Below are 26751 nucleotides of genomic sequence, written 5' to 3'. Positions count from 1 at the left end.
TTCATTTGGCTTGATAGCATGCAATATTGTTAGCATATTGCTTAACCTACGTGTATTACATCACTCTACCCAATGGAGAATGAGCATTGAATTTGATTTACGATATTGCATGGTTGTCAAGACAACATGATGTCACATGTTGGAGCTGACACGGATATCCAACGAGAGAGTTTTCTGCTGTGCATGCACAGAAGCATTTTTTTGTTCACTGGCGGTGCCCACGGTAAAAACTGTCACAGTGAATTGAAAATGCCATAAGATACGTATTACACGAAAAACTTCCACGCTAGTGAGCGACTGTGACAATTTGTAAACGAACATGGCCGCCAGGTTTGCTTGGTTAAATATGGAAGATTTTGAGAGAATTTTGAAAGAGAACGATGCGTTGAACACCTGAAAGGAATCTATAATTGTTCTACAGTATTAAACGTGTATGTATATTCCATCCATCCATTATCCGTAACCACTTATCCTGTGCAGGCAAGCTGGAGCCTATCCCAGCTGACTATGGGCGAGAGGCGGGGTACACCCTGGACAAGTCACCAGGTCATCACAGGGCTGACACCTAGAGACAAACAACCATTCACACCTACAGTCAATTTAAAGCCACCAATTAGCCTAACCTGCGTGTCTTTGGACTGTAGGGGAAACCGGAGCACCTGGAAGAAACCCACGCGGACACGGGGAGAACATGCAAACTCCACACAGAAAGGCCCACTGGGCTCGAACCCAGGACATGCAGGTTGACCGTAGGTGTGAATGGAACATGCAAACTCCACACAGAAAGGCCTTCGCCGGCTGCTGGGCTTGAACCCAGGACTTTCTTGCTGTGAGGCGACAGTGCTAACCACTACACCACCGTGCCACCCTTCTTTCCATCCATCCATTATCTGTAGCTGCTTATCCTGTTCTACAGGGTCACAGGCAACCTGGAACCTATCCCATCTGACTACGGGCGAAAGGCGGGGTACACCCTGGACAAGTCACCAGGTCATCACAGGGCTGACACCTAGAGACAAACAACCATTCTCACTCACATTCACACCTACGGTCAATTTAGAGCCACCAATTAGCCTAATCTGCATGTCTTTGGACTGTGGAGGAAACCGGAGCACCCAGAGGAAACCCATGCAGACACGGGGAGAACATGCAAACTCCACACCGAAAGGCCCTCGCCGGCCACAGGGCTCGAACAGTGAGGTTAGGCTAATTGGTGACTCTAAATTGACCATAAGTAGACACTCAGACCCCGTCCACACGTAGCCGGGTATCTGCTAAACCGAAGATATTTTTCTACGTTTTGGCCTGTCATCCACATGAAAACACATCAAAAACGAATATTTAAAAAAACTCCGGGCAAAGTGAAGATTTTTGAAAACTCCGTGTATGCCTTTTCGTGTAGACAGAGATAACCGGAGGTTTGCGTTTTAGAACGTCACAATCTGCGCCAAAAAAATGACAACAAATCTGCCCTGACGTCAAACGTGCGACCTTTGTTTACTGCAGAAGCCAGATTAAGCATGGACAAAGAGTAATGGATCGGAGTAGTGCCTTGAAAGCGTTAATTATTGTGCAGGTGCTATTTACATGTTTAATTTTAGAAGCCCAACTACTGCTCCAAGAGCACAGGCAATGTGATTAGGGGGTAGGATTTGGGGAAATAATGCCATCTACAGGTTTGGAATGCTTATGAATGTGATTGAAAATGCAGATGTTCGGTTATGTGTGGAAGGGATTTTTTTCGAAGACGAGGTGGTGTGGATAAAACATTTTTATAAACGGGGGGGGGGGGGGGGGGGGGGGGGGGGGGGGGGGGGGGGGGGGGGGGGGGGGGGGGGATGTTCGGTTTTAAAAATACCCGGCTACGTGTGTACATGGCCTTAGACAGACTTAGACAACTTTTATTGTCATTCAATATGCAACAAGTGCACACCGAACGAAATTTCGTTGCAATTTGGCTCAGCACAGAATTGAATATGAAGTGTATTAAATTAAATTATGCAGCAGCAAAAATATTATAAAGTGCAATCGTATGAAGTGACCTGTGGAATTAGGAATGTCTCATCTCATCTCATCATCTCTAGCCGCTTTATCCTGTTCTACAGGGTCGCAGGCAAGCTGGAGCCTATCCCAGCTGACTACGGGCGAAAGGCGGGGTACACCCTGGACAAGTCGCCAGGTCATCACAGGGCTGACACATAGACACAGACAACCATTCACACTCACATTCACACCTACGCTCAATTTAGAGTCACCAGTTAACCTAACCTGCATGTCTTTGGACTGTGGGGGAAACCGGAGCACCCGGAGGAAACCCACGCGGACACGGGGAGAACATGCAAACTCCGCACAGAAAGGCCCTCGCCGGCCACGGGGCTCGAACCCGGACCTTCTTGCTGTGAGGCGACAGCACTAACCACTACACCACCATGCCACCCGAATTAGGAATGTACAAGTTATAAATAGAAGTTTAGAGTTTGGGTTTGGAGTTCAGCAGTCTGGTGACCTGGGGAAAAGCTGTTACAGAACCTGGTGGTCCTGCACCTAATGCTGTGGAACCTCTTTCCAAAGGTCAGAGGTGAGAACAGTCCATAATGAAGGTGTGAGGGGTCACTGATGTTGTTTCTGGCTCGAGACATGCAGCGCCTTGGTGCAATGTCCTGAAGGGAGGGAAGAGAAGTCCCAATGATTTTCTCTGCTGTCCTCGCCTCTCTCCTCACAGTCTTCCAGTCAGAGGCACTGCAGCCTCCACACCGCACAGAGATGCGGCTGGTTAGAACGCTCTCTTGCCCCTTTTCCACCAAAGCAGTTCCAGGGCTGGTTCGGGGCCAGTGCTTAGTTTGGAACCGGGTTTTCTGTTTCCACTGACAAAGAACTGGCTCTGGGGACAGAAAAACCGGTTCCAGGCTAGCACCAACTCTCTGCTGGGCTAGAGGAAAGAACCGCTTACGTCAGCGGGGGGGCGGAGTTGTTAAGACCAACAACAATAACAAGACCGCGAAAGATCGCCATTTTTAAGCGACGAGAAGCAGCAGCTGTACAAACGCGAAGTCATCCATTATTATTATTATTATTGTTGTTGTTGTTGCTGCTTCTTCCGTGTTTTTGCTTCGATATTCACGCCAAGGTTTATGCAAACGTAGCGACGTAACTGACGTATACAGCGACGTAATGACGTGGCTTCCCTTAGCACCGCGAGCTATGGAAAAGCAAACTGGTTCTCAGCTGGCTCCCAAGTTGAACGAGTTGTGAACCAGCACCAGCACTGGCCCCGAACCAGCCCTGGAACTGATTTGGTGGAAAAGGGGTATTTGTGGTGCTTCTGTAGAATGTTCAGAGGTGGACAGTAACGAAGTACATTTACTTGAGTTCTGTACTTGAGTACACTTTTTGAGTATCTGTACTTTACTTGAGTATTTTTCGAAACTTATGACTTGAACTTCACTACATTTGAAAGACAAATATCGTACTTTTTACTCCACGACATTTCTATCAAGCTCCTCGTTACTCGTTACTATGAAGCAGCTTTGAAAGTGGATGTTTTTTCTTTTTTTTTCTAAAACGTGATTGTTTTTTTCGCAGGTGACACTGAGACAGCCGATCAGTAATCACTAGGGTCACATCACGTCCATAGACTATACAATCAAGTTCAATGATTTCTCAGCAGCGTTATTTGAACACGATCAGTTGATGGCAGAATGGAAGGAGGCGGTTCTTTTGGGGAATGCACGCACCCATGGTTCTATAGCTAGAACTCATGTTTCAGTTTTCTGAAAGGAATAAAGATTCGTCTCATTTTAAATGTTTGCCGAAAATGAACCACAGCACGGCCTACAAAAACTCGCCTTCTAACTTGTGGAAGCATATTGAGGTATATAAACATTTTATTCCAAGAGAAAGCTTGCAACGAAGTTGTCTGTGCTTTTAGAGCTAGCGATAATGTTGCAGTAGCTATGCAGTCTGGTTAGTCAAATGACTTTCTATAGATTTGCCCGCCAAGTTGCCGTAGCCTTGTCCACGGCTAACGCTAACACATAGCTAGTTATCTTGGACACTGTTAGTTAGCATGTAAAAATGGAGTTATGCTAACATGAATAACGTTAACTTATCTGAAGTCCTTTCAGAAATACGTTTTAGCATAATCTTGCCAAATAAACAGAATGTTGAAATCTTTCTTTTCTAGTAATGTTAGCTACCTAATATGATCTCGAGTTTGAAAAGCATTTGCTAGCATGTCAGGTGGAGTTTCACTGACTAGCTAACTTAACGTTAAACCACCATGATGGCACAGCATGCGTTCATTTTGTGAATTCACATTTCTGTCTTTGGTAACGGCATGAGGTTTTGTAAGTGTTGTGGCAATAATACAACGATGCGTTGACAGAAAATGTACTTTTAATACTTAAGTATTTTGAAAAGCAAGTACTTCAGTGCTTTAACTTAAGTAAAAATTTGACTGGACAACTTTCACTTGTATCGGAGTAACATTTGACCAGTGGGATCTGTACTTTGACTTAAGTAATGAAGTTGGGTATTTTGTCCACCTCTGAGAATGTGTGTAGGTGTGAATGGAACATACAAACTCCACACAGAAAGGCCCCCATTGGCCATGAGGTTCAAACCCAGAAACTTCTTGCTGTGAGGCAACAGTGCTAACCACTACACCACCATATATATATATATATATATATATATATATATATATATATATATATATATATATATATATATATATATATATATATATATATATATATCCATCCATTATCTGTAGCCGCTTATCCTGTTCTACAGGGTCGCAGGCAAGCTGGAGCCTATCCCAGCTGACTACGGGCGAGAGGCGGGGTACACCCTGGACAAGTCGCCAGGTCATCACAGGGCTGACACATAGACACAGACAACCATTCACACTCACATTCACACCTACGCTCAATTTAGAGTCACCAGTTAACCTAACCTGCATGTCTTTGGACTGTGGGAGAAACCGGAGCAAACCCACGCAGACACAGGGAGAACATGCAAACTCCACACAGAAAGGCCCTCGCCGGCCACGGGGCTCAAATCCAAAACCTTCTTGCTGTGAGGCGACAGAACTAACCACTACACCACCCACCCATTATCTGTAGCTGCTTATCCTGTCCTACAGGGTCGCAGGCAAGCTGGAGCCTATCCCAGCTGACTACAGCCGAGAGGCGGGGTACACCCTGGACAAGTCGCCAGGTCATCACAGGGCTGACACATAGACACAGACAACCATTCACACTCACATTCACACCTACGGTCAATTTAGAGTCACCAGTTAACCTAACCTGCATGTCTTTGGACTGTGGGGGAAACCGGAGCACCCAGAGGAAACCCACGCGGACACGGGGAGAACATGCAAACTCTGCACAGAAAGGCCCTTGCTGGCTGCGAACCCAGGACATGCAGGTTAGGCTAACTGGTGGCTCTAAATTGACCATAGGTGTGAATGGAACATGCAAAGTCTACACAGAAAGGCCCTCGCCGGCCACGGGGCTCGAACCCAGAACTTTCTTGCTGTGAGGCACCATATATATATATATATATATATATATATATATATATACACACAATGACTGTAATATATATATATATATATATATATATATATATATATATATATATATATATATGGGCAGCACGGTGGTATAGTGGTTAGCGCTGTTGCCTCACAGCAAGAAGGTCTGGGTTTGAGCCCCGTGGCCGGTGAGGGCCTTTCTGTGCGGAGTTTGCATGTTCTCCCCGTGTCCGCGTGGGTTTCCTCCGGGTGCTCCGGTTTCCCCCACAGTCCAAAGACATGCAGGTTAGGTTAACTGGTGACTCTAAATTGACCGTAGGTGTGAATGTGAGTGTGAATGGTTGTCTGTGTCTATATGTCAGCCCTGTGATGACCTGGCGACTTGTCCAGGGTGTACCCCGCCTTTCACCCGTAGTCAGCTGGGATAGGCTCCAGCTTGCCTGCGACCCTGTAGAACAGGATAAAGCGGCTACAGATAATGAGATGAGATATATATATATCTTACAGTCATTGTATATATGGTGGTGTAGTGGTTAGCGCTGTCGCCTCAGAGCAAGAAGGTCTGGGTTCGAGCCCCGTGGCCAGTGAGGGCCTTTCTGTGCGGAGTTTGCATGTTCTCCCCGTGTCTGCGTGGGTTTCCTCTGGGTGCTCCGGTTTCCCCCACAGTCCAAAGACATGCAGGTTAGGTTAACTGGTGACTCTAAATTGAGCGTAGGTGTGAATGTGAGTGTGAATGGTTGTCTGTGTCTATGTGTCAGCCCTGTGATGACCTGGCGACTTGTCCAGGGTGTACCCCGCCTTTCGCCCGTAGTCAGCTGGGATAGGCTCCAGCTTGCCTGCGACCCTGTAGAAGGATAAAGCGGCTACAGATAATGAGATGAGATAAGATGAATGTATTTTGAATTAACCATCATTGCACAGCGCGCGTTCTCGTTGCTCGGGCACGCAAGGCGCGTCCCCGAGGCAGGCAGGCAGCGCGCGTGCGCGTTCTCAATGATCTCGCCATACAAAACAAAGCTCTGCGCCGCTTTCATTCGGGCTTTTTACAGACCACAGGCTGCATCTGCATGTCGACTGAGAAGAAAATCCTCCGGGGGGAGGAAAATGGATTTACAGCGAGTCGAATAAACCTCTCATAGCTCAAAAAATAGCAACGATAACCCGTCAGGAGGTCGTTGTTTGTGGTCGGATCCTGCTTTGTCTATTTACTGTTTGAAGAAGCGTCTGGGGGGGAAATAAGAGGTCGCCATGTTGTTACCAAAAGGGCTTCAGTGAAGAAGGTGGACATTGAAAGTGTAGAGGGAGTAATATCCTTTTATTTTCCCTCTCCTTCTTTCTCCATCGTGGTCTCGCCGTTTTGCTGTTTGTCCTCGGCGACATGGCGGAGCAAAGCTACTCCTGGTGAGTGAGTGAGTGAGTGCGCATTCGCCCTAATGGGGCATGCAACCATTTAAAAAATATATATCCCAGTCGTCATGATCTCCATCCACACTCATTTGCATGTGCATGGTGTCCTGATTTTATTCTCCCCGAACACACCTGAGTGTTGTCATGAGCCCGAAGACATCATCTCTTCTCTTCTATGCATTATTATGATTTCTACCATAAATGCATGTGATCATATTGCACCTCAGACGCATTCAGCTTCACTGCATGTCTCAACGGGTTGTCAATACGGTATTTCTAATTGCAATCGGATTAAAAATGGAATGGAATGAAATGAAATCAAACGAAATGTTAGTGAGTGAGTGAGCTCGCACTGTTTGCATCCGCACTAAACAAGCTGTAGCTTTAGCCGGTATGCTAACCACTAACAAAGGGGGAAAACGTTTGCTCATTAGCCACCTGTTTTTACACCGTCATAAGTTTTTAACACACATATATTAATAGATGTATAATCGTAATCCATCTATATCCACTGTCTTGGTGTTAAATTAAATGGCAATCCTGTGTCTTATTTATATATATCATCCAAAACTAGCAAACGTTTCTCCTTTGTAATTACGGTGCAATTTTTTTTATATTTTTTTTAGTCCGATAACATTTATCAATACATCAACATGTGTAAAACATTATTCTAACATTTTTTTTTCCCGACGTCTGACTTTTATAATAATAATAGTAATAATACAAATGAAGGAAGAACCGAAGCAGATGCTAGTTCAGACGATGCTAGTTCGTGCTAATTCTGATAGCCATAGCCATAACGCAATGCTAGCTCGCCTAGCCAAAACAGTATAGCTAGTTACACCTTTTCGGTTTTATTTTACGCTTTTATGAGCTGTATTCACAATGAACATGGTGTTCTGTATGTTTTACACATGTAGTATATGGTTTAAGATGCACTTTTTTAAAAAAAATGTATATCTCTCCTATATTTATGTATGAATGATTTGTTGTGTTTAGCTTAGCCTGCTACATTAGCAGTGCAGTAATTGCAGGTTGAGCCTCATTAATGCAGGCTAATGCGATTTCTGTCACAAAATTCCTTTAAAAGTGTGTTTTCTGTGTAAATTACGAACAAAAGACGTGTCATCGTGTTTTTTTAGAGTGATTTCCGAGGCCTTTTGGGTCGCACTTTGTTCGTGTGATAATTTTACTTCAGTGTTTTTGTCTGGGATTTCAATTCGCTTCACTTTAACAGTTCACACTGGATTCAAAAGTGATCCGGATTCAATAATATGATACGTGTGTCTTCAGCGCCTTATTTATTTATTTATTTATTTATTTTTAAAGCAGTACTTTTATATAAATTGGTTTATGATTTCTTGAGTAGGACTTGAGCATTTATGAACCGTTTCTGTTTTCTAAACCGTAGAGCGTCGTTATAATACGGATCGCTGTAACACGGTCCGCTCATGGCTCCTAAAATTTAACTTGATGCAGCTGCATTTGAGAACTTAACAGCGTGAAACGCAGAAGATGAGTTACTTGAAAATGCGTTAAGGTGGTTTGAATGCGGCGAACGTCATGCAGGATTACAGGCACAAGATTGTGCTGCTCAGAGCACGGAAGCATGCGAGTAAAGGCCTCTGCATGTTCTTGCGACAAGGCTTTCGCAGATAGCTTTTCGCAGACAGTTGTAATTTATCGTTGAGCGGGGAGTAATAGGCGTGCGCGATGTTATTCACCGCCACAACGCAAGGGGGCGCGAAGTCGCTAGGAGTAGTTGGTGGGTGTGGTTAGTGGAGTGTTTATCCTCCGGTTACTTATTGAGGTATTTCACCTGACGTCACAGGGTCACGTGACGCCCCGGTGTCCGCCATTTTGAACGTCAAGCTACATACTAACGCTGCAGACAGAGAGGGAGAACCGGCTTGAAAAAAAAGTGTTACAGACACCTAGAATAGATTAATTTGTCAGTAAGCACTCTATAAATAACCATGGTGTTTGCTTGTTGTGCTGTGGGCTGCCACAACAGACAGGGACAGCGTGCAGGACGCTCCTTTTACCTTTTTCTAGTGATGGGAATTTCGGCTCTTTTGGCTCTTCTTACTATAAGGAGCCGGCTCTTTCGGCTCCCAAACTCGGCTCCCACCGAAGAGCCGGCTCCCGTCGTTCACTTCAAAGAGCCGGCTCTTTGAACCGGATCGTTCGCGACCGACACATCACTACCGGTTTACTACTGACCCAGACGAGGGATTACAGCTGTGAAAAGACAGGATTGGGAGCCAGCAGAGTACTCCAGACTTTGCAGTGATCATTTCATTTCAGGTTAGTTTATCAGTTCGCGCAATTTTGATAAAATATATAGCAAAAAGTAAATGGGTCAGTGTTTGTTAACCCATCTGAGCAGTGAAACAAGGCAGTGTTAATTTGTCTAGGGTTGCATGTAGCAGACATCAGACATAAAACGCAATAACAGAAGCTAGAAAGAAACGGGACACAGAAATAAACAGGGAAATTAAGTAAAAAGAAAAAGAGGAAAAAAAAAAAGCGCGGCTCTCCAAACACGAGAAGCCTATCTTGCGCACATCACGCGGACTCCACACCTCCACACACGCATCGCGTCTGAAGTCATAACTCATCAGGGGAAATCGTGTCCGCATTGGCATGTTCAAAAAACAACCTCGCGTCAACAATGATACCACACGCAAGAAAAAAAAAAAAAAAAACAGTCAGGCTACTCAACAACCAACCTGGCAGCAGCAGTCGTTGTCAAGTAAACACAACACTTCAGATATGCAAATGCTTCCCATTACTCACGATTGCTATGTCAATAAACATCATTTTGCCAATATTTTAGAGACCCCCCCAACATTTCCCAAATCATGTTTTCAAAGGATCTCATGTCTGTTTCAGGGGATCTCGGATCCCCAGAGTAACAAGACAGTGTTGTGAACATAGCCTACCTTGTACCATTTCAAACTGCTGGGGTCATCCTTCATCAAACTGTTGACTTCTGTCGACAACCTTGGCTCCATACCAAGGCTGGGTACAGTGTTTGTGATAAAAGACAGATCCAATTTAACACGAATCACAGCTTACTTTCTTGTTAAAATGTGCAAAGGTCTCCACCATCTCATACTGCCTTGCACTGAAGGACTTAAGCGTGCCGTCCAAAATGGCTGCATCACATGACTTGGTCACGTGGGTGAAATACCTCAATAATGACTAGAACTGGAGTCGTATAGATGTACGTACTTCCTCGATCAACCGCTGTTCGTGCTGCTCCATCTTCGCTCGTGTTTTTAAAAATGGCGGTCGTGAAAACAAACCAAACCGGGAAAGTAGGGAAGCAGAAGTGCGTGTACAGCGGCTGTAGAGTGGACCAATCGGAGCCCTCTCGTCTGCGAGGCTTCTGCGGTGGTCACAATTTTTGGGAGGTACGCGCAGTGTCTGCGAAGGTGGGGGGGGGCTACGCAGACGCTATCTGCGAGGACTGCGTTGTCAGCATAAATTGGCCTTAAGAGTTGCGAGCACATGCAGATTTTATTGCATACTATTTATGTAGGTGGGACGGTGGTGTAGTGGTTAGTGCTGTCGCCTCACAGCAAGAAGGTCTGGGTTCGATCCCCGTGGCCGGCGAGGGCCTTTCTGTGTGGAGTTTGCATGTTCTCCCCGTGTCCGTGTGGGTTTCCTCCGGGTGCTCCGGTTTCCCCCACAGTCCAAAGACATGCAGGTTAGGTTAACTGGTGACTCTAAATTGAGCGTAGGTGTGAATGTGAGTGTGAATGGTTGTCTGTGTCTATGTGTCAGCCCTGTGATGTCCTGGCGACTTGTCCAGGGTGTACCCCGCCTTTCGCCCGTAGTCAGCTGGGATAGGCTCCAGCTTGCCTGCGACCCTGTAGAACAGGATAAAGCGGCTACAGATAATGAGATGAGATTATTTATGTAGACAGCAGTTTAAAAAAAAAAAAAAAGTTATCAGCATGGTTAAGATAATCGTAGCGCTTGCAATTTCTTCGTCGGATATCTTCAGGAGACTGATTTTGTCTAAAAAATAAAGCTCATGGAATGTTTTCTACTCGAGCCATCCTAGATTTCCTATACTGTTTATAACATCAGGGTTCTCCACTTTTCAAAAATAAGAGGGGGCGGAGCCCCAGTGTGGGGGCCAGCGCCCTGGGGAGGCCAGGGGGATAAAGTCCCCCTGAAGCTGACCTATTTTTGGCTTTTTTTTTTTTGACGGTGGAACTGGCCAATAAATGGATAGGAAATGCTAAATCATTGTTAAAATCATTTTACCAAAAATTACTACATTCTTACTGTATATATCATCTTTATGGTCAATCTGAGACTCATTTGACATTTCAGTTGAGGCTGATGCGACTGTTGCGCATCCCTAAATGAATATATTTTTTTTTGTGTGTGTGTGAGAGAAAAATAAATGAACTTCCATGCATAAACAAAATACCTAATTACAATAAATGCATACTTTTTTTTTTTTTTTTTACAATACACATAATGTTAATTGGGTGAAACCACTCCGATCCATGCACGAGCTGGTGCGTGTGCCCAAGACTGGCATCTTGGATGCAAAGCCATCCTAGCCTCTGTAGTTCTAGTCCTTTGACCCAGGACCCCGGAAGTCCTGCAGTAAACAAACAGTGAAGCAACGGGAAAATGCGGCTCTCGCCTACACAATCACAAATGCGTAAAATAAAAAACCTGAACTTAACTAGTGTGTGTGTGCTGTTATGATTACTGTAAGTGTGTATTGTCAGAAAAGACGATAGATGAGCGTAACCGTTGCACAATAACGCTACAAACACCCACAAATTTATTTAGCTGCTGGCTAGCTACAGCTTGTAGCTTCCAGCGTTACTATGTGTCAGTATAGTGTAGTGCGATGTAGTGTAACGCAGGGATAGACCCGTATGCATTCATTTAATGGTCTTCTGCGTGTTAAATAGTTACAAAATTATAATAAAGCGAATACTTTACGATTTTAGTGTATACTGATGAAATTGTGTGTGGGGTTTTTTTTTTTTGGCCACGGGAAGGGTGGCGGGCCAGAATTATAACGCGACGGTGCGCCACTTTAAAAGCGCCCGTGGAGAACTCTGAACATGGTCAGATTCTTTGGATCCCAATTACTGTGTTGGTGTAATGGCGTAAAACATGATTCTGAGTTTCACACAAGTCCTGAAAGTAGATAAAGAGAACCCGGTTAAACGAGAGAAATGTTCTACTTGGTAATTCATTTACTGAGGAAAATGATCCAGTGAGTGGCAAAAATATGTGACCTCTTTGTACAGCGATTTCTGTAACTAAACGTTTGTGGTGACTGTTGATCTGATGATCCTGAACATCGTCTTGGAGGAGTGTTATCCCGTTCCTCTGAAAAGAGCAGCTTCAACTCCGGGCTGTTGGTGCGTTTCCTCACAAACTGCTCACGCAACGTTTCTGTTGGATTAAGGTCAGGACTTTGACTTGGCCAGTCCAAAACACTAACTTTATTCTTCTTTAACCGTTCTTTGTTAGAGCGACTTGTGTGTTTAGGGTCGTTGTCTTGCTGCGTGACCCACTTTCTGTTGAGATTCAGTTCACGGACAGACGTACCGATGTTTTCTTTGAGATCGCAGAGATAATTCGGAATTCATTGTTCTGTCAATGATGGCAAGCCGTCCTGGCCTGGATACAGCAAAACGTTGTACAATGGATAAATCAGCAGCCCAAGCACCTGGGACAAGCTGATATAACCTGAACAGATCATTTTAAAAAAAAAAAAGTTTTTTAAATTTGTAGATTGACAAGTCGGTTTAATGGCCAGGAAGAGAGGAAAAAACCTTACTCCTCCTCCTTGACAGCTTTTTTTTTTTTTTTTACCTACTTGGGCCATTATTAAAAAATGTTCTGTTTCCGGTCCACCGGCCGGGTGAGTGCCGTTTGTGCGGGTGAAATTTTTTTTTTTTTAACGCCGGTTTTTCGACATTTTTTTTCGGGTTCGTAAATCTAAAATCGAACTTGACATTTCCGCATTCCCAGGGCTTTCCACTAAGGCTCATACTAGCCAGCCATGACAAATAAGTAGCCAGCCGGTGGGGTAAACACAAAATAAACTCCTGTGCACACAGTTCCCAGGATTAAATGCATTTTCCACAGACCATTTATTTATTCACTTTACTCAAATACAAAGTAAAATGGCAGTAAATCTTCCTTCTTTTCTTGCGTATTGCATCATGAGGCGTTCCTGGCTTGTAAATCTTTTATTTTCGGTGCATGACACATTCACGCAGCTGAGTGCGCGCGCACACTGCATGTCGGGGCGCGGATGAGTTCCTCTCCCTTGATCAACGGTTCAGTTTGACATTATTGTCAGTCCGTTAGATAAACATTTAATTTTATTAAAATCGAAAATTAATATTTAGAGCCTGTGGGCTACAAAAATAGTCATTAAAGTAGCCGGCTGGACTTAATTGTGTGGCCGGCGCTTGTGGAAAGCCCTGTCGAATCAGCTCTGCGCATGCGCCATGCGGCACAAAAAAATGGCAGCCACCATGAAGGAAGGAGATCCGGAGTTTTCAAACATTTGCTGAAGTGTGAAATCGCAAAATGGTATTCTAGCAAACAACAAAATAGTAAAGATTCAGAAAAACAAATCATTCAGTGATCATTTTAATAGTGTAATTTCATCCGAACTCGGCCTAACGCTCGATTTAGAACTACAAAAAGTCCGCGTGTCGGACATTTTAAGTACCTTTTGTAAAAGTTTTCCAAATGTTGCAGTCAGCATTTAAAATGCTAACTTAGTTTTTGTACAAGTTTCAGTTGATTTAACCGTCATATTTTATTAAATGTGTCTGCTTTTGTAATAAAAATGTACTGAAAGAAAAAGCAAACACAGCATTGCGAATTCTTATCCATCCATATATAATTAAAAAATAATAATAATAAAAAAATAAATCCCTCCCTCCCGACTGAAATTTTTTTTGCCCACCTGGTGGACAGGAAACGGATTTTTTTTAAGCATGGCCTTAGTGCGTTTTTTAAAAATGTAATGCACTTCACAGTAGTGATGCACCTCGATACCGTAACTAAAGCATCAACAGCTTCCTGTTCCGCTACACACAGTCTACCTTTTCAGAATAAGGTGCACATACTGATGTGATTGTCTTTTTAATCAATGTTAATAATATAAATCTTAAAGGAGAACTAAAGTCAAAAATTTTTTAATCAAAATTCTCTCTCTGATTTTATTAAATATCGGAATGCATTTTTGATCGCTATTTTGTCGCTGCTATAGCAAGTTATGAGTGTTTGAAATCTGCTCTGTAATATATCAGTCCATATGTCAAAGCAGTGGCCGTAAACGAGATTCTCTCAGACCTGTGCGAGACATCGTAGGACGGAAGTAAAACGTACAGCGGAAATCAAAGTGACCGACATCTGCCAACGTTGTCAAAAGGCACACGCGCCCTCCCTCTTTCAAATGCTGATCTGATCAAGCCGGAAGTTCTCCCTGTGTCCGAAATCGCTCCCTACTCACTATATAGGGCACTATATACTAGTGGGGACGCCATTTTGTCATGCTGTCCGAAACCTCAGTGAGGATTGTGTGGGAAATGCGCTCAGTATAATTTGGATTTATCACAAAAACACATGCATGTTTATTATTTTGAAAACCCACCAACCGACTGATCTGGCACGTTTTAATCGTGCGACAGTAATGATGTAAATACCAGCACGACGGACTCGTCCTTATCCTGTCGTCTTTCCAACTCTTCTCTACTCCACGTTGGTTCGAAGTCGTATGGAATAATCGCCATCACTCATGAAGCTGGCAGATCTCGAAATTAATCTAAATTGGAATGATATGGCGATCTGGCCATTGCGTAAACAGTTTTCAAAATGGTGGCGCTGACCGTTCACGTTTGAAGTCTCGTGAAGATCGTGCGGATAAGCGACGCCTGCCGTGGACCAAACGAACGACATTCAACATGGCTAAAAACCGAAAAGGCCGATAAGTGTAATATAATATGCCAATATAAGTCACGATATAAGGTTAATAAAACCGAAAACGTAATTGAATAACGCGTTAATTAAGAAATAAACCAAGTTTAAAACTGACTTCAGTTCCGCTTTAAAACTCCAACCTATTACACCCTAATACCTCACACTTAAAGGTGCTGACTGCAAAGTCCATCTCAATTTTATTTTATTTTTTATTTTTTTAATTGCGCATGGCTTTTTCCTATGTCTCGCAAGAACGATATCGTGCGGACGACATGATCATTTTGATGTCCTGAGGGTTGCTTTTCTCCATTTTGGGACTGTTTTCCTCTCTCTCGAAGTAAACCGTATGGCTCTATGGAAGCAGGAAACACTTGAACGCAAGGAGCTTTAACTAATTAGCGTAACTATGGAGCTGCGTCACACCAAGATGGCAACGTGAAGAAAACATCATCGATGTCGGAGAGTTTTGAGTCGTAGGAATGCAATTTGTGGTTGACGTTTGTGAATAGAGCCGTGAAACAAAAGGTGACTATCTTTTCTCTGATATTGTTTGCATTATTGTTTTTCTCTGTAAGAGCTAAACATTAGCAGGGTTTTTTTCTAGAAAAATTTCGTATGAGGGCGCTCATCATGGCGAGGGAGCGAAGCGGGGCGGCGGTGCCGGTTGTCCCCCCCCTCTCCGCCGTGCAAAGCCTTTGAAAAATTGAGGCTACAATGGGACATTCTGAGGCTATCTGAGATGGAAATTGTAACAAATTGTCTGTCAACGTTGAAAAAGAAAGAAGTAATCATCTTCTGCCCCGGACCGTCTTTGGCTTTCTTCCGCTTCGTGCCGCGGGATGACATCTTTAAATGCCCAAGTGTCATCAAAAACAACTCGCGAACTACTTCTGTCAAAAGCTCCCGCGCCGGTGGGTGAAGGGTCATTCAGTCTCGCTCTACAAGTCAGCTGACCTTGTATGTAACCCATGTCAAATCTCGCGAGAGCAGCCGCGACAAGTAAACAAACCTGGCGCCTCAGTCTGGAAAACGCCAATTCGGATTGTTTTTGCACCGTCTGGCGGTGTATCTACTATGATTGGAATAGTTTTGGAGCAATTATAACGTATTTGATGATCAGACACATTGTCACGTGGTGTTGCTGGGATGTTTTCACGGAGAAACGATCGTTTTGAGAGATTGCATGTTGTGCAGTAGCATACAAGTGCATGGCCTGAGTGTGACTTGGGGTTCAGTCGGCATTTCGGTAAGAGGGCACACGCCGAGAGTAAGAGGGCGCAGCGCTCCTGTTCCCCGGTTTAGACGTAAGCCTGATTAGGTTTGTAGCTCCATACTCGCTACTGCGGCATCGAGTTCATGCATTCTGCGGCTGAGATAGCTCAGCGCTAGCTGGAATAATTATCTGTCCAGAAAAATGACGTCCTCTAATCTTGCTCCGTTGTACAGTTACACTCACTCGGTAGGCTTTCCTTTTCTTTTTAGCCGGCGGGAGAGCCGAGTCCGCCATGTTTTCCCACGCCGACTTGTTTTGGTCAAAAGTAGGTCAAACGCGCCCCACGGTGGTCACGTGATATCGTTGCTCGCTTGCTTCGGCGATCTCCGGAATTGTAAGATGCGGGATGCTTTTTATTTCAGCACAACATTTACACACCGGATACACAGTGTGTGTGTGCAGCAGCGAAACATCTCGAAATTCCAACAGCAATAGAAATGGGACATTTTGCGGTCAGAACCTTTAGGGATGTAAACCAGAGGCTTCCACATGATATGATTTTGATTCATAAGGAAGCGATTCGATATTTGATATCACGGAATCTGTGGCTGTACAGTGATGTATGCTACCAAATCGTATCGTATCATATTGTATGATCAATGTGACTGACTTTGTTGAGAATCTGGGGTAGGTCTACTGTTAACTCGCCGATGATGTGGAGAAGGACTATTTTAAAAGCATCAGCGTTATGAGAACAGTCACCTTCCCAGCATGTCAAATTATTTACACTGCCTGTTTAAGAAATGTTTTTAAAGGTCTGATGACACGTTTTTGACATCTTTGGCGATGTTTTATAACATAAAAAGTAATTCCCAATGCTCCATATATTAATTCACGAAGGCGCCTATTTTACAAGTTATGATAAACGCGGCTATTTGGGCAAATTTGACAGGGCTGCAGCACCCAGGAGACGAAAGAGGAGGAGGAGCTATATGACATCAGCGAAAGAACCTTCCTCCTAACTTACCAGTTTGTTGTTGATGCGACAGGTGTTCAGTTTGTCATTATTATTATTATTATTATTATACATTATTTTATATATATATATATATATATATATATATATTTATTAGTTATTATGCCTTCGCGTTGTGTTGCCGGCTTTTGCTCCAAAACCCACAAGGATGGGGTAAGTTTATTCAAGTTTCCCAGAGATCCCGAGCTGCATGCGAAGTGGGTGAAGCAAGTCAGGCGCACTCGTAACAAGTGGGAGCCCTCACCAACATCTGTCCTGTGCTCTGAACACTTCGATTTGGATTGTTTTGACACCCTTCCCAGCTTAAAAGAATCTCTTGGGTGTTCAGTTCAGCACAAACGTGTGTTACTACCATCAGCAGTGCCTACACAGTGTTGCCAGATTGGGAGGTTTCCCGCCCAGTTGAGTGGTTTCAAGTGCATTTTGGTGGGTTTTGAACATATTTTGGGCTGGAAAACGTCAGCAGTATCTGTTGCAAGATACTGCTGAAGTTTTCCAGCCCAAAATATGTTCAAAACCCACCAAAATGCACTTGAAACTGCCCATTCTGGGCGGGATTCCTCCCAATCTGGCAACACTGCCAGTATTCCGGAGGGGGTCTACTAGTAGCTATGCCGGATCCAAAGACAGTCCTCCTGTCAGAACATGTGTTGTGAAACGACATAAGATAAAGGTACGTAGAGCTATAGATTCTACATGATGATCATAAATGTAATCATAAAGTCGGCGTGATATCAGTCATGTATTTGTTTGTGAAAGCTTGCGGCTTTCATGTAACTGCCGCCTAGCAACGAGAGGCAAAGGGTAAAGAGGGTAGGCTATCATAGATTCTATTTGGAAGAGATCAACACAATTCTAGACTCCCAGAAGAGGAAGAGCTAGCACTAGAGAGTTCACTGGCGTTTTCATGCGCCATTTCCATTGAGTAGAACAGCCAGTGAACCGCAGCGTGTTCTCCCGCTGACGTCACAACATGGCCGCGAGCCACGGACCCAGTTTTCTTGCTCTGTGCAATTAAAAGTTGGATATTCGCGTAACAACAGCTTCTTTTCATGTAATTATAACAGAAATCTAACATGTTTGCCATGTTGTATAGTTTATTTAAGAAATTGCATAGAGTCATGTTCGTGTCATCAGCCCTTTAAGAGGAATGTAATGACTTCAGATGTGCAGTCAGGAGCTGCTTGTTGGCAGTGGCAGTCAAGAAAACTCGTCGAGGTAGATTTGTACACGTTTGTGCATTTTAAATAGTAACAAATGCATAAAGGTACAATTTTTGGTTTTATAAAATGATCGTCTTAATGTCCACGTTATGCTGATTATTTTACGGATGAATTGCCTTGCTAGCTGATTAAATTTGCACCAGTTTTGTCCTTTTTTTTTAATTTAAAACATGTATACGAGGGTAAGTCAAAAAGTTCTATGACCGATGTTATAATTTCAAAAGGTGTGAAAGAGAGCTCCCAGAATTCTACAAAGAAGGAATTCTCTGATGGAAACGCCGCATGCAGAAGTGTTTAGACTTAAATGGAGGATATGTAGAGAAATAGCTTTTTTTTTCTCATAAATAAAAGTGTTTTTTTTTTTTTTTTTCCAATTTGTCTTAGAACTTTTTGGCACGCCCTCGTATGATCGGTTTATGAACACTACATCAATCGTTTTTTGAGATTTGTCGGATTTTTACACCAAGTTGAGTAAATCAGGAGAAATCCAGGCTGAAATAATGTTGCATGTGAAACTGGGTTGTTGCACAATCTGAGCATAATCCATAAAGCAGTTCGTAAACGGTGTTTTTAAGTTATTCCATGAAATCGAGTCGTACGTGAGCTGATAGCTGACGAGGCGCGTAGCACAGAGTTGTCTAAGCCATGTACGACAAGATTGAATGGAATAACTGTTTTATTCTCTCCACATTGACTGGATTTTGAGAAACGGAGCATTTTTATTTTTTCCAAATTCGATAAGGCTGCTGGGCCATAGAAGGTTCACGCTGCATGCTGCACGCTACACGTTCACGTGAAGAGCCGGACCCTGGGCCATTAAACTTCATGCTTGGATGTTCACGTGTTGCGTCTGTTCTACTTTGACCGAGTAACCAACAATATGGACTCTTTGGATGATGACGATTGCCTCATTCTGCTTTTACTGCGACAGAGGAAGAGAAAAAGGAACAGAATTTGGAGCCGAGAACACTTCCTTCTGAGAGAAACCCGTGGTGAATTTCACCGAACATTCTATAATCTGCTTGACAATCCCGATGAAGAACTATTTTTCAATTATACCATTCAATTATATTTTTTCTGAAGTTTTCCCCTGAAAGCATAGAGTTATCTCCCTAGACCCGTTCTGATTGGCTGGCGCGGCAGTGACCGCATGCATTGACTGGAATTTCCATCTTCACGCCTAGAAAAGTGTGCATGTTCATTTCTCGCTTCGCGCGTGAAGTGTGCAGCGTGCAACGTGAACGCCGTTCTATGGCCCAGAGCAAGTCATGCTACGTTTGTCCACTTTTCTTTACACGCATGCAGCGTGAACCTTCTATGGCCCAGCTGCCTAAATAAAAACTTTTATACAAAACATCCGACAAAATAATTTCTGCTTAGAATGTAAACAAACTGGCGAAATGACAGCAGTCTGTGAAAAAATGCAGCAATAATTATTCTTTGAAAAAAAAAAAGACGTTCTTACCATCATACTTTTCCATATTTTGTTGCACATTTTATTTATTTGGGGGGGGGGGGGTTTCGAGTAGAGTTTTTATTTCGTCCTTGGTTGGTTCAGTAAGGGTAGTATCTCACTGGGCTGCGACGGCTTGCGACAAATTGCGAACGTCATTCGTGAGAGAGTCTCAAAAGTGTCTTGAAACATTCGCAGGAATTCTCAATTTCCTCGCATGAGTCGCATATGCCCCTTTTCCACCAAAGCAGTTCCAGGGCTGGTTCGGGGCCAGTGCTTAGTTTGGAACCGGGTTTTCTGTTTCCACTGACAAAGAACTGGCTCTGAGGCCAGAAAAACCCGTTCCAGGCTAGCACCAACTCTCTGCTGGGCCAGAGGAAAGAACCGCTTACGTCAGCGGGGGGGCGTAGTTGTTAAGACCAACAACAATAACAAGACCGCGAAAGATCGCTATTTTTAAGCGATGAGAAGCCGCAGCTGTACAAACGCGAAGTCATTTTTTATTATTGTTGCTGCTGCTTCCGTGTTGTTTTTGCTTCGATATTTGCGCCAAGGTTTATGCAAACGTAGCGACGTAACTGACGTATACAGTGACGTAATGACGTATACAGCGACGTAATGACGTGGCACCGCAAGCTATGGAAAAGCAAACTGGTTCTCAGCTGGCTCGCAAGTTGAACGAGTTGTGAACCAGCACCAGCACTGGCCTCGAACCAGCCCTGGAACTGATTTGGTGGAAAAGGGGTAAAAGTGTCGCTCCTTCGTTGCTGAAATTTTGAACATGTTCAAAAAAACTCGTGCGACATTTTCTCTCAAAATAGCCGCAAATGTGTCGCTGGTGTCATAAAGCCGTCACGAACCCTTCTCAGTTCAGTTTCCATGAGACAGGAAGTGCGAGTTGAGACAGGAAGTGTGAGCCAGTATCTCAATGGGCTGCGACAGCCTGCGACTAGTTGGAGATACAACAATTGCGGTAAAATATATGCGAATATTAATTGTGTGATTCCAAGTGAAAATTGTTGTGAATTCGCATGTTTTATTGCAGTTGTTGTGTCTCCAACTTGTCGCAGGCTGTCGCAGCCCAGTGAGATACTGGCTTAACACGCGCTGCCGTTTTTGCCCCCCTTTTATTTAAAAAAAATATATATATATATATATATATAAATTTTTTTTTTTTGGGTGGGGGTGGTTGTCAAACCAAGTACATTACTGCCACCGACTGGGCTGGAGTGTGGAAAAGGGGAGATTTGGGGAGGGGGCGCTATATCGGAATGCTTTTTTGATAGCTATTTTGTTGCTGCTATAGCAAGTTATGAGTGTTTGAAATATGCTCTGTAACATATCAGTCCATATGTCAAAGCAACGGCCATAAACGAGATTCGTTAAGACCTGTGCGAGACATCGTAGGACGGAAGTAAAACGTACAGCGGAAATCAAAGTGACCAATCCTGTGTCTGAAATCGCTCACTCGTTCACTACTCCCTACATAGGGAATTACTATATAGAGGACTATACAGTGAGCTCAGTGGTAAAATGAAAAAAAACCTTTCGGACACTAATCCATCGCGCTGGTATTTATGTCATTGCTGTCGTACAATTAAAACGTGCCGGATCAGTCGGCTGGTGGGTTTTCAAAATAATAAACGCATGCACTCTTGTGATAAATCCATATTACACTGAGTGCATTTCCCACATTAATCAATACACAGCACCTGCAGCTTTCAGTTCTTTTAAATCAAGGCTGAATGCTTTCTTCTTTGCCGCTGCCTTTTATTAAATCACATTTGTGACTTTTAATTTGATTTCTTTCAGCGTGACTGCAATGCACGATGGGCTAGATTGCTTTGGTTAGTGACCATCATTGTACACTAGTTTTCATGATGCATTGTGGGATACTTTGAGTGCACTATATAGGATGTAAATAAGCCTCACTAAGGTTTCAGACAGCACTACAAAATGGCGTCCACACTATATAGTGAGTAGGGAGCGATTTTGGACACGGCAACATCTGCCAACGTTGTCAAAAGATGCATGCGCCCTCTTTCGAATGCTGATGTAATCAAGCTGGCAGTTTTGTTTGTTTTGATAGCCAATCAGGAAAGTTTGAAAAAAGTAGGCAGTCATCGTCATTTAAACTCATTTTTGTGCAATACTTCGTTTGGAAAACAGTTTTTAAAATGGCAGCGCTGACACTTCACATTTCGAAGTCTCGTGAAGATCGCGCGGATAAGCGACGCCTGCAGTGGACCAAACGAACTAAATTCAACATGGCTAAAAACCAAATAGGTCAATAAGTAAAATATTTTAATTGCAATTAGTTGCCAATACGGCACGGTGGCGTAGTGGTTAGCGCTGTCGCCTCACAGCAAGAAGGTCCGGGTTCGAGCCCCGTGGCCGGCGAGGGCCTTTCTGTGCGGAGTTTGCATGTTCTCCCCGTGTCCGCGTGGGTTTCCTCCGGGTGCTCCGGTTTCCCCCACAGTCCAAAGACATGCAGGTTAGGTTAACTGGTGACTCTAAATTGAGCGTAGGTGTGAATGCGAGTGTGAATGGTTGTCTGTGTCTATGTGTCAGCCCTGTGATGACCTGGCGACTTGTCCAGGGTGTACCCCGCCTTTCGCCCGTAGTCAGCTGGGATAGGCTCCAGCTTGCCTGCGACCCTGTAGAACAGGATAAAGCGGCTAGAGATAATGAGATGAGATGAGTTGCCAATACGGGTCACGATATAAGGTTACTAAAACCAAAAACGTAACTGAATAACACGTTAATTAAGAAATAAAGCAAGTTTAAAAATGACTTCAGTTCTCCTTTAAATACGTCATGATGAAGTGAAATCTCTGACTTGATGTGCCCCGCCATTTTATTTTTCTCCATGATATATGACCTGATATCCTAGTAGTAGAGTAGCCAATCGGAGCATGCTGTTGCTCATATCCAGTGAATGTGGGGTGTGTGTGTATGAGACTGTGTCAAGGTTAATAAACCAGTTTATTTCGCGCTGGGCCTTCTAGTAAAACTAAACTACAGTATTAAACTAAAATCAATATATTTGACAAAATGTCAGTGAAAAAGTTCCAAAGATAACTCGATCAGTCCAGATAGCCATCAATCTAGAAACCCTAGTTACTTAATAATGTTCATTTTAAGTATTTTGATCAAAAGACTCTCTCGTACGAACTGTGAAAATAATACCCAAACAAACAAATTCGCATAGTTCACGCGTTTCCACAAGACGTTCTACGTGTGTGGAGTTTTTCGTCCATGTTTAACACGTTTGTTGCAGGAAGTGTTCATATATAAGGTGTTTAAACTCGAGGTTGGTGGTCGTGATTCTGATTCTCGACGGGACATTATTGTAGGTTGTTGGTCCAACGTAAGCCAGCGATCATCTTTTGACGTCTAGATGAGCAGGAGGAACCCAAAGGTCATCAGTTGTTGCTCCTTGTGATACTGCAGATTTCAGCTTGAGCGTTCTGGAGCGATAGTTAGGAGTCGTGTTGTTGAGTGTCTTGAGAACCATCATCGAAATGCGATACTTTTTGTTCTCAGGTGGAAGGGTAGGATTCCAGACGTCGTGTACAAAGGGGTTGTTGTTGTTGTTCTCGATCGATCGTAGATGATTCGTAGAGTCAGATTCAGTAGTATTTTGATTCTCTTTGTGATTTGACTGGCCCCGTGTAGTGTTGCAGTAATCCGCGTGTGGTTACACGAAGGTCTGACAGTACAGCAGTTGGTATTCAAGTGGAAGGTGAACTTTGATCCTCCATAACAGGTAGATGGATCATCTGTCTGATTTGACCGATTTTTGCAAAAATCGTGAAAGATTTTGTTCACAAGTTGATCTCACGGTTCTGACCAGCAGCTGTTAATGGGACCGCCAGCATTCCCGTTACCAGCACCGATAGGAGGAAGGTAGGTGATGGAGGATGATGATGATGATGATGATTAACTTGAGCAGTCGGTTATTTAAAATACTGATTTACTCACAGTAATGTAACGTTAATGTTTACATGCCCCTTATATAGTGTACAGTGAGTTGCAAAGCTATAATGAATGTTAAAGAACGGAAAAACATCCTTATTACCTCATACCTCCTTTGAAGAATGGACGTTTCGTGTGGTCCCCCCCCCCCCCCCCCCCCGAGTCATAATTAACATTTTCACCAATTAAAATTTTTTTTCTCGGCATAATCTCACCTAATGTTGTATCAAGGAATCCTTTGCTTTTCTGCGACTCCATTTAACTCCACGCAAGAAGAACGTCATTTTCTTTCATCACAGGTCTATCGTCAGAGGATCTTCTTTCTGTAATCCAACATGGAGAACATGCGTTCTCGTACATTCGTCTGGTGTCGAATTCAGCCAGGATTTTATTTGGATCGTTTCCTTCAGTGCGACAAATGGGGTGCCAGTCAAAAGTTTGTGCACCCTACTCATTTCTACACTTTGACTCTTGTTCTATGATGTAGAAAATACTGAAGATGTCAAAACGATAAAATAACGTGTACGGAGCGACATGTTAAGCCTAGGTCGCAACCGGACGTACGATTTTTTTTTTTTTTTTTGGCCGTGCGATTTTTGGCGTTTCCCAAATCGCTGCTTTTTTTTTTTTTGTGTTCGTGGAGAAAGACACACGTTGGCCGTAAGTTTGTCTTGCAACCTGAGAAAAACGTAAGCGCCCGTAGAGTTTGTTTGACATGACAAAGAACCTCTGCGGCCAGTCTACGGCTCGAAAATCAGCACGTCACACGCGCGCCCTCCGTGCGTTTCTTGCGTTTTTTTGCACGTAGACCGGCCATAGGAGCACGTACGGCCAGTTGTGACCGAGGCTTTAAACAAAACTTCTTGAGGTCGTCACCCGGAATGCTTTTCAGTTAACAGGTGTGGCTTGTCCGAAGCTAATTAGTGGACAAGTTTCTTGCCGCCTTGATGAGTTTGATATCAAATGGTAAATAATAAAACCGCAAGTCATGAAATGGCCCTCCATCCATAACTGTAGTAATCCATTGAGGATTAGGTCAAGAACTGAGCAGCTAAGTAAAGAGAAACGACGTCCATTACCTTTAAGACGTGAAGTGACTTTTGATTGATGAAAATGAAGAACAAACATTGATTTAGAAGGTGTGTAAACTTTTGACTGGTACTTAACTAGCAAACTAGCTTGCAAGATGTTGTATTAAAATCCTTTTTTTTTTTTTTTAAATATCCTAGTCCCTTTCCAAATAAACTTTAAACTGGGCAGAACATTGTACTTTTTTACTTTCCCAATGAGCGAGTTAATTATTTTTATTTATCCATTAAATGTTCTTTTGTGCAAATTGTAGATCATGAGTGAGATCTGTTGGACTAGTATCCTGTATTTTAAAACACACACACGGTTTTCAAGGTGTATTAAACCGTCTCCATTTGCCCGGCTTCAGTTACCACAGTTCGTGTCCAGTTTTCACCATCGCTTCAACCCGAATTACACGTTTATTAAAAAGCACCATCTCAAGGTGTGCCACATATGTTATGATTAAGAATGCAAATTACAAAGTTGTGCGAATGATTTGGCTTTATTTTGGTCTCCAGCTTAACCTTCTGGTTTATCAGGTTTCATGTGAGTGTGGTGGCCAATCTGGGCTTCGACGTTAACGGAGAATTGAAGTAAAGACCAGTAATTGCTTTGTGTGTCACGAAAACTGGCTCCATAAGTTTCAGAAGAGTTTTGTGATGTAACCAGGGGCCATAACTTTATTCCACAATAACGCTGCATGGTTTACTCGCGTCCTGTTCAGGAGAAGTTATTCCAAAATCAAATCGGGGTTAAGATGATTGGAAAGATCCAAAGATTGGTTTGTTCAAGGGAGACTGCCTTTCAGATTTTTCAAGTGTAGGTCATACGAATAATTTTTCCCCGGCGCACAATTATTTTTGTTTAGTGGACCGAAAGCTACAGTACTAAATTCAAATTGCAGATTTCCAATTTTTAGTTTAATAAAACAATTAATGAATTTAGAGCCATGTGGCTCTAAATTCTCCGCTATTTTTTTCCTGCTTCACCATGACCCGATACAAGATGTTACGTCATGCATCACGTGGTGTGCTTTCCCTGTTCGCGCAAGGTATTGTGGGATACAGATTTGAAACGAGAGAGAGAAATGGAGGATGTGAGTGTGCGAAATGTGAAACATGAAAGACCGACTACAGTAATGGAAAGAGAGTGAGAAGAAATACGTGTTATTTACCAGCTGGGAGGTCCATATGGTGAAATACCGTGACCGAGGTCTTGAAAGTACTGAGCGAGGCCCTCTGGGTCGAGGTCAGTATTCAAGGCTAAGGTCACGGTATTTCACCATACGGACCGACCTTAAGCTGGTAAATAATATATTTATTTTTTCTTTACCAAATTCTAACAGAAAACGAGAGCGCCCGAAAGGGAAAACCGAGCCGAGCCGCCATTTTGAATCCTCATTCACGGCTGTAATGCAAATGGCTTCCTCCTCGGTATACAAGTGCACTTCCATGGCAGGAAAAAAACTACATTTTGCCCCCTATGTAGCCCCCTATTTATACAAACAGGAGTCATTCATTCAGGATTCAGCCATATTTTTGCTCGGCGTTAGCAAGTTAGAGGTTTTTAGCTTTCTCCTGAAATGTTTTGTTTTAATTTCTTCTTCCTCAGGGTAGTAAAACTCGCTTTCGCTGTGAACACTGTCGTTATCGCTATCCATGCTGTAAAATTAATGCTGTTTTTGAATCCTCATTCACGGCTGTAATGCAAATGGCTTCCTCCTCGGTATACAAGTGCACTTCCATGGCAGGAAAAAAAACTACATTTTGCCGCCTATGTAGTCCCCTATTTATACAAAACTGAGTCATTCAGGATTCAGCCGTGTTTTTGCTCGGCGTT

At 43.4% G+C, this 26751-nt stretch overlaps 1 protein-coding gene across 1 annotated transcript in view; it reads left to right on the top strand.

Annotated features, from left to right (window-relative positions):
• The first annotated feature begins 6514 nt into the window (after nucleotides 1-6514).
• sppl3 (signal peptide peptidase 3) overlaps nucleotides 6515-26751 on the top strand; it is a 107120-nt gene continuing 86883 nt past the window's right edge. Inside the window, exon 1 of the mRNA XM_060908360.1 lies at nucleotides 6515-6940. Coding sequence (XP_060764343.1) covers nucleotides 6918-6940 — 23 coding nt within the window. The 5' untranslated portion in view covers nucleotides 6515-6917. The remainder of the gene's footprint in view (nucleotides 6941-26751) is intronic.

The sequence above is a fragment of the Neoarius graeffei genome, chromosome 25, assembly GCF_027579695.1.
Source record: "Neoarius graeffei isolate fNeoGra1 chromosome 25, fNeoGra1.pri, whole genome shotgun sequence".
Lineage (NCBI taxonomy): Eukaryota > Metazoa > Chordata > Actinopteri > Siluriformes > Ariidae > Neoarius > Neoarius graeffei.
Note: the sequence above shows the minus strand (reverse complement) of the source record. Positions and strands in the feature narration are given on the sequence as shown.